Source organism: Bos indicus x Bos taurus, chromosome 13, assembly GCF_003369695.1.
Source record: "Bos indicus x Bos taurus breed Angus x Brahman F1 hybrid chromosome 13, Bos_hybrid_MaternalHap_v2.0, whole genome shotgun sequence".
Lineage (NCBI taxonomy): Eukaryota > Metazoa > Chordata > Mammalia > Artiodactyla > Bovidae > Bos > Bos indicus x Bos taurus.
Genome location: NC_040088.1, coordinates 9106849 through 9115380, shown reverse-complemented (window position 1 = coordinate 9115380; position 8532 = coordinate 9106849). Strand labels below are relative to the sequence as shown.

General features: G+C 54.0%; 1 protein-coding gene across 2 annotated transcripts; it reads left to right on the top strand.

Annotated features, from left to right (window-relative positions):
• The first annotated feature begins 582 nt into the window (after window positions 1-582).
• Window positions 583-7870, top strand: WFDC2 (WAP four-disulfide core domain 2). 2 transcript variants are annotated; one of them, XM_027558426.1, is made up of 4 exons: window positions 583-829; window positions 1433-1576; window positions 4538-4690; window positions 7720-7870. In XM_027558426.1, the coding sequence occupies exons 1-3, from the start codon at window positions 754-756 to the stop codon at window positions 4687-4689; spliced, it is 372 nt and encodes a 123-aa protein (XP_027414227.1). In that variant the 5' UTR covers window positions 583-753; the 3' UTR covers window position 4690; window positions 7720-7870. The 2 variants fall into 2 exon arrangements, 1 of the variants encoding a protein (XP_027414227.1); XR_003513971.1 differs by having other exon boundaries at window positions 1433-4690.
• The last annotated feature ends 662 nt before the right edge of the window (window positions 7871-8532 follow it).

Genomic DNA, 8532 nt, shown 5'->3' with positions numbered 1-8532 from the left:
TCTAGCACGCACTACTGGCGATGATAATATCCCTCTGTTCACATGTGTCTGGGACCATCCGTGGCATCATGAGACACTGAGCACAGTCAGAGTGAGTGAGCCTGCGTGTCTGCACGGGGAAGAGAGGGAGGGAGAAACACAGGTCCTGATGGCTCCAGACCTTAGCAGGTGTTCCACCTTCTCTGGCCTCGGTGTCTCGTGTCCAGTGGGTTCATGTGTAAATACGCTTTCCTATGGCTCCTTCTGTGTGCTGTGTATCACTACACAACACCCCCACCAGGGATCCCTAAAGCAAGATCCGGGCTCTGACCTGCTGACCCCGAGTCCAGCCACTTCGTCTGCAGTCTCTCCCAGTGGGTCCTGCCCTCCTCTCTCCTACCACAGTGGGCATCACAGGGAGACCCCTGGGTCTTGGAATGGGATCCCGGGAGTCCTAGATCTAGCCCTTGGCCTCCTGCTGCCCTGCCCCCAGGGCCCAGAGGGAGGTGGGGAGGGGGAGGGGACAAGGGTCCGGGTGCGACCAGCTGCACCCGGCCAGGAAGCCGCTTAGGTTCCTGGTTCCCACTGGGGCCAGAGTGACACCTGATCCTGGGAGATTGTGAAATGACAGGAGGTGGCAGTCGGCCCGCCTGCCTTGTGTGCTGAGGCCTCTACCCGCAAGGGTTCAGCCCCGCCCCTACCCCACGCCCCCCAGGAACCCAGTTAAATCTTCCTGGCGGCGCCTCATTCCCGCACCCCGCCCTGGCGAGCACCATGCCTGCCTGCCGCCTCGGTCCGCTCCTGGCTGCCCTCCTCCTTGGCCTGCTCCTGGGCCTCCCCCCGGTCACAGGTGAGTGGGGCGGGGAAAGGCTGGGTGCCCAGAGGGGCCGAACCAGGAGCGAAGGAACGGAGCCGGGCAGGAGCTTAGCCTCTCTGAGCAGTGAGGATTCCCCAGGGCGGAAGTGGGGAGTCCCCTGCAGACTAAAATGTGGGGATCCCTGGTGCTCTGAAGGAGGTAGCCCTTGAGCTTCAGATGTGTGGTCCAGTGTGCTGGAGGTGCGCAGAGACCACTGAAGACTGACCCTTATGCCTGGGATGGGGCGGGGGGGGGGGGGCAGCGGGGGTGGGGAGGTTCTTTGCTGATCTTGGAGATGCAATGGCCAGTGGCGGGGACCCTCTGCCGGGACATTGGAAGCTCCTAGACGCTCAGTCGGGCTGGGGTCTCCTAAAAATTGAAGGCTCAGAGGCCAAGGGTTTGGTCCCTCCTGTCCTCCTAGGTATTGGAGGACCCCGTCCCTGGAAGTGGGGCTCTCTGAAGACTGTTGGGGGGGGCCTAGGAACTGAGACTCAGAATTTCGTAGCGGGGTGGGGATCGAGATTGGGGGCCATCGGACACGAGGTGGGCATCCTCTGAGAGCGGGCCCGGGTTCCCCACGACCCGTCCACCTCCCAGGCTCAATCGCAGTGAAGCCGGGTGAGTGTCCCGAGCTGGAGGGTGACGCGAACTGCACGAAGGCCTGCGTCTTGGATGAGGACTGTGATGACAACCTCAAGTGCTGCCAGGCCGGCTGCGCCACCGTCTGCCAGATGCCTAATGGTAACTTGGGGGACCCTCGAGGGCCGGGGCGTGGCAGCGGGGGTGCGGGAGAAGGGAGCGCCCCGTTCCGGGCACACCAGCGCTACCGACCCGGGGGTTCAGGACCAGGTCGAGGTGGCTGGAACCGGATCAGCCCGTGCTCTCCCTCCCGCGACCCCCGGGGAGACCGAGGCGTCGCTGACATGCCGCCGAGGGGAAGTGAGGTCCCCCACTCCCAGCCGGATTCATCGCTCTGGTGCATGACGGACTTCCCGGACGCACCGCGGGGACGTGGTTCCGGACCATTGTTCCCTGAGATCTGGGCGCCAGGGTCGAAGCTTCCTCCTGGCGGGGGGTTTAGCCGCGGGGCAGCCCTGGGCTGTCCAATGGGCTGGGTCCGGAGGTCTTGGACTCGCTCCCGTGCCAGAACCCCTTTCCTGTGGCTTCCCCGGCCCTGGGGGAAGGCTTTGGGATGCCTACTTGCCCGCACTCCCCAAATTCCACTGTCCAGATGGAGGCTTTCCAGGTTTAGGAGAGCACTCCGCCCATCTTAAAGATGTGATACAAAAGAGAGAAAGGTTCTTGTCCAAGGTCACACTGCCATCCCTGGCTGGACAGGATTCATAACACAAGGGGTCCCTTTTTTGTCTGAGTGGCTTGAAGAAAGTCAGGACCCCATCCTGAGCAGCCCTCCCCCTTCCTCCTCTTAACACCCTCTCTTCTGCTCTGAAGACTGAGTGAGAGAGAGTATGTGAAGCTTGCCCTTCATAGAAAGCACTTGCTGGAGCTCAAGACTGTCCAGCAGGTCCTAGGGACTCCTACCTGAGCAGGAAGGGGTCTTAAACAGCTTGGACTCTGAGCATCTTGTTTTTCAGAAGGAAAAACTGAGGACTAGAAGCCAGGATATGACCTGATCCCACTGTATTGGGATCGCTTGTCTTTACCCAGAGAAAAAGTCCCTGTGATGCTCCCTCCCTGTGATTTCTCTGAAGATGCCTGCAGGGCCAGGAAGGCCTGTAATCAGAGACCTCAGTCAGAGCAGGTGGTGGGAGCCGGAGGGAGGAACAGCCTGTCAAGGGGGCTTGTGGATCTGGGGATCTCTACTGCTACTGCTACTGCTAAGTCACTTCAGTCGTGTCTGACTCTGTGCCACCCCATAGACGGCAGCCCACCAGGCTCCCCCGTCCCTGGGATTCTCCAGGCAAGAACACTGGAGTGGGTTGCCATTTCCTTCTCCAATGCATGAAAGTGAAAAGTGAAAGTGAAGTCACTCAGTCATATCCAACTCTTAGCGACCCCATGGACTGCAGCCTACCAGGCTCCTCCACCCATGGGATTTTCCAGGCAAGAGTACTCTAACCTGGACCAAAGTGAGGAAAACCAGGAGAGGAGGACATTGGGAGAGAAAGACACAGATGAGAGGAGAGTGGGGAGAAAAGAGGAGTTTCTGCTTGGGGGAGTCTCTGCTGCTCCCTGGTCTCGGATAGACTGAGGCAGGAAGAGGGGCAGGGACAGAGGGTCTCGTGGATTAGAATCCTCGTTGTACCATCTGCAGGTTTGTGTCCTGAGCAAGTGGCTTCACTTCTCTGAGCCTCTGTTTTCTCCTTGACACAATGGGATGAGAATCTCAGACGTTGTAGAACTGACATGAGGCTAAAAGAAATGGTACACGTGAGATGTCTCAGGAGAGAGTAGATCCTCCACTCACAGTGGCTTGTTTGGTGAGTTACTGGCTATTGATGCCCTTCTGTCCTGGGGCAGCTCGGTATTGAGAGCTCCTGCCCTTCTCCAGGGAAAGGGTGTCTGTGCAGGAAGGCAGCCCCCGTGTCCTCTCAGCTCATCACCCAGCTCTGTGCGTGCTTGACGTTTGGCTGGACTTGCTCCTTGGGCTTCTGGGCACTGAGCCCAGCTCCCTCCTCCTTGAGCCTGGAGTGGAGCACAGGGTGTGTGTGTGTGTGTCTGTGGACATTGAAAGGCTGGCTCAGGTCTTGGTTTTACTTCTCATCAGCAGTGTTTTGTTGGGTGATGCCTTCACCTCTCTGGGTTTCATTCTCCTCTGCTGTAATAAGAATACAGTAGAAATATCCCCTACAGAAGATAGGTTTGATGTGAAAACTAAAGGACAAAATGGATTTGCACTAAGGACTTGTTAATTGGCACATCTCTGTGGTTTTGTGTGTGTGTGTGTGTGTATGCACTAGTGGAAGAATGCTTCTCTGGGTGTTAGAGTGAGAGTGTAGAGGGGACCTTGGTTCCACCTGGTTGTAACTAGGAATGAGTATATGGGAGTGAAGGCCTGTGGGTGCATCACCCTGACGTGGGCTCTATGGTTTACTGCTTACAAAGCAACAGAATGCATGGTGCACAGACCTGAAGCCAGTTTCCTGGGTTCAAATCCTGTCTCTACCCTGTTTGACTTAAAGCAAATTATTTAACTTCTTCACTCAATTTCCTCATCTGCAACATGAGAAAATAGTTACAGCTCCTTGTCCCAGGTTCTAGGCTTATCCCGAGGATTAGATGAGTTAATAAATGTCGCAAGCTTCGGATAATGCCTGCTACTTAGAAGGAACTAAGTGTTAACAGCTGCCTTTACTCATCATCATTATTATTGCTACAAAGGACGTTGACTTCTCAGGGAGAAGTCTGTTGCCTCCATTGCTTCCATAACAACCTTGTGGTGTGGTCAACGCTGATCTCATCTGACACCTGAAGACACAGGGCTCTGGGGGATTTCCCTCCTGAGGCCACAGTTAGGAGAAGGCAGAGCTGGGACTCAAACTGGAGTGCAGTGATCTCAAAACCCCTGGGAGGAGAGAACAGGAGGAAGAGAGTTTGCAGACGACCTTCCAAGCCCCCTGAGATTCGCTCAGGCAAGCAGCTGTCTTCTTTGTGAATCCAGGTGGGCAGACATGCTGTGGAGACGTGTGCAGCCACCTGCCTCGGCTCTGCTCACCACCTCTTACTCCTTTTTTTACCCAGACAAGCCGGGCTCATGCCCTAATGTGGATATCGCCTTCCCCCAGCTCGGCCTCTGCCGGGACCAGTGCCAGGTGGACAGCCAGTGTCCTGACGCGTTGAAATGCTGCGTCAATGGTTGCGGGAGGGTGTCCTGTGTCACCCCTGTCTTCTGAGGTAGGTGCCCTGTGCTGGGGGGAGGGATACATTGATACCCAGATATGACAAGCTCTGCAGGAAGCTGAAAAGGAGCCCCTGAGCTAACACAGTGCTATTCGCTTATCCATCCTTTGATTTGTTCTCATCTGCTCAACAGATAGTCACTGAGCATCTATCACAGGCGGTTCACTGCTGTAGGTGCTGGGATGCTCCATGAGTAAACAAACCCAACAAAAATTTCTCTCTGATGGGTTTTATATACTGTGCATTCATGCGTCCTAAGTTGTTTCAGTCATGTCCGACTCTGCGACTCTATGGACCTGAGCCCACCAGGCTCCTCTGTCCATGGGATTCTCCAGACACACATACTGGAGTGGATAGCTGTGCCCTCCTCCAGAGGATCTTCCCAACCCAGGGGTCGAACCTGCATCCCTTATGTCTCCTGTGATGGCAGGGGAGTTCTTTACCACTAATGCCACCTGTAGATGCTAGTGAATGTAAATCAAATAAAAAAGCAAGTATACCCTGTAAAAAGGCTTCCCTGGTAGCTCAGTTGGTATAGAACCTGCAGGAGACCAGGGTTCAATCCCTGGTTGGGAAGATCCTCTTGAGAAGGAAATGGCAAACCACTCAAGTATACCTGCCTGGAAAAATCCCATGGACAGAGGAGCCTGGTGGTTTGCAGTTCATGGGGTCGCAAAGAGTCAGGCATGACTAAGCGACTAACACCTTCATTCAACACCTTCATTCCCTGTAAAATGTTAGCAGGAAATAAGTGACCTGGAGAAAAAGAAAACAGAAGGAGAATTCGGAGTAGGGATGGGGAGCAGCAGGGAGTTGTGTTGCAGTTTTATCACAGGACCTTTCAAAAGGCAGCATTTGAACAAACTTGTTGGAGATGATGGAGGGAACTGGGAGCTTTCAGAGAGCCTGTTATGACCAGTGGGGGCAGCAGATATAAAGCAGTAGAACCCCTGGTGTGTTTCAGGAAAAGCCTGAAGTCTGGAGCCTATGATCAAAAAGAGGGCAATAGAGGAGAGGGTCAGAGAGGCATTTTATTTATTTATGGCTGCACTGGGTCTTCACTGCTCTGCACAGGCTTTCTCTGGTTGCAGCAAGCTGGGGCTACTCTGCGTTGCACGGGTTTCTCGTTGTGGCGGCTTCCGTTGCTGCAGAGCCCAGGCTCTAGGCAAGCGGGCTTCCGTAACTGCAGCACGCAGGCTCAGAAGGTGTAGCACATGGTCTTAGTTGCTCTGCAGCATGTGGGATATTCCTGGACCAGGGATCGGACCCAGGTCCCCTGTATTGGCAGGCAGATTCTTAACCACTGGACCACCAGGCAAGTCCAGGACTTTGGTCTTGACCCAGAGATGTTGGGCCCTTGGAAATGGACATGCTCTTGAATTTAAAAGGATTGCTCCGGCTGCTGTGTGGAGACCCTAGAGGCAGCAGTAGCAGAAGCAGGGAGACCAGCTAGGAGGCTCCTGCAAGAGGCCAGGTGCGAGGTGATGGACCAGGTGACCTAAGAGGCTGGGTTTGCGACACACATGAAGGTGGATGGGACAATATTTGCTGATTATTTGGGCTGTAAGATTTACTCCTTTTCCCCTTCACTTGTGCACTTACTCTGTGGCCGACAGGGCTACATTCACCTGCTTTGAGTGGTTCTCATGCCTAAAGACAAGATCGTGGAACCTCTTTTTCCCCACAGATAATTAAAAATAAAACAATATTAAGTCTTAAAGCAAGCATAAGAAAGTAAAGAGAGGGACTTCCCTGGTGGTCCCATGGCTAAGAGTCTGAGCTCCCAATGCAGGAGGCCTGGGTTTGATCCTGGTCAATGAAATAGATCCCACACGCTGCAACTCAGACCCAGTGCAGCCAAATGAATAAATACATAAAGATTTTTTTTTTTAAAGAAAAGAAAGAGAAACAAAACCCAAAGCACATGCATCTTCAGCCCATTGAGGGATCCAGTACTGTGCCATGTGCTGGGACAGAAGGTGACGGCTGCCCTTCCTCACGGAGTTTGCAGCCAGGTGGCCGAGGCAGACAGTTGGACAGACACTCCCAATGCCTATAATCAGTGCGGCAGTGGAGGGCAGGGCGGGGTGTGGTAAGAACACAGGAGGAAATCTCACCCAGGTGACGGTGGGGGAAGGAGGGAGCAGGGTTCTGAGCCAGTCCTGAAGGATGAGTGAAAGGTCAGTAGTCTGGTAAAGTACAGTGGTAGGGAAGCTGTTCCGGATGGAGGGAATGGGACCAAGCAAGCCCCTGGAAGGACCCCCTGGTTGTAATTTAATTGCTAATCGTGCACTGCTGTTGATAAGCTCTCAGTCAACAGACTGGCAGGTCAGTGATGTAACCTATTGCCCAGATGTGACGACTGAGACCCAGACAGAGGGGAGGACATGCCCAAGGACCCATGGTTGCTAATTCAGTGCCTGAAAGGGAAGCACGGTCTCGCCAGGGCCCCGAGCTCTCCAGTGATGCCAGCTGCCTCTTGCCTCCATGTGTGCCAACAGCATGGGCTGGCATTACAGTCAGGAAGACCTAGGTTCAGATTTCAGCTCTGACAATTAACTAGCCTTTTTCACCTCCCTGAACTGCAAATATTTTGCTTATAAAATGGGATAAATAAGATCTTTTTGATCAGTTAACTTAGCTTAACCAAAGGAATGGGGGCATAGTGCAACATCCTAGTGGTGGAAGGATTCTTAGGGAGATAAATGACAGTGACCCCTCATGAATGATCACAGCGGTCAGTGGGGACCATGGTATACCCAGGTGTTTCCTGGGATGGTCGGAGCAAAAGAAGTGAGTCTAGGACCTTCAGAAAAATGCCTGCAGAGCCCCAGGGCCTCGAGAAAGTGAGGCTTTGCTGGGGGGTGGCGGGGGGGACGGGTAGGAAGGTAATTGGGAGTAGGAAGGCGCTGGGAATGTGATGGAGTGGGAGGAGCTTTGGATCAGAATTTAAGCTGCAAGCACTCTTGTCTAGTGTCCCAGGTGTTGTTGTTGATGGTATTATTATGATTTTCTTCCTCCAGCTCCAGCCTGTGGACTGAGGGAGCAGCAGTGTCTGCCTGGCCCTGTCTCGCTCCAGCCCAGCTGCCCTCCTCCCTTTCTGGCCTCTTCCCTCCCTCCTGAGCTGACCACAGCTGCTTTTTTTTCCAACCAATAAAGTGACTGCTTCCAGCACTGGCGGGCCTGTGGCCTCTGTTCTTATAATTCAGTCACATTCCATTCCTGCCTGCAAGCGTGGGCTGAGGAGGTGGGAGTGGGCGTGGCCACCAGATCGTCCAGGCAGAGTCCGAGAAGAGATGAGCTGTGACGCGGTGACACAGTGAAGGTAACTCAGGGCTCTGTGTGCCGAGGCCCTTCCCCAGTTAATCGTCCCACCAGCCCTGTGCAGTTGCAGGTTATTCTCCCAGGGTGATGGAGAAGAGAACTGGGGCTCAAAGAGATGCTGGAATCCTTCCAGAGCTGCTGGGAGTTCTGACAACAGCAGCACGTACTGTGTGCCTGACACAGGGCTGGGAGATTCACTTGTAAGATCTCCTGAATCCCCCAAATAGCCCTCAGATTGTGATAAGGTCTTCCTTGGTGGCTCAATGGTAAAGAATCTCGCTGCAATGCAGGAGACCTGGGTTAGATCCCTCATCTGGGAAGATCCCACATGCCATGGAGCAACTAAGCTCCTGGGTCTCAACTATTGAGCTGGTGTTACAGACGGGTCTCAGCCAAGTTACTTGCTTGAGGCCACACAGAAAGAAGGTAACAAAGTCAGGGTGCTTTGTTGTAGGTTTTGGGTTTTGTTTTAATCAAGCTGTTATTTTGTAGAAATAACACTTACATGGATC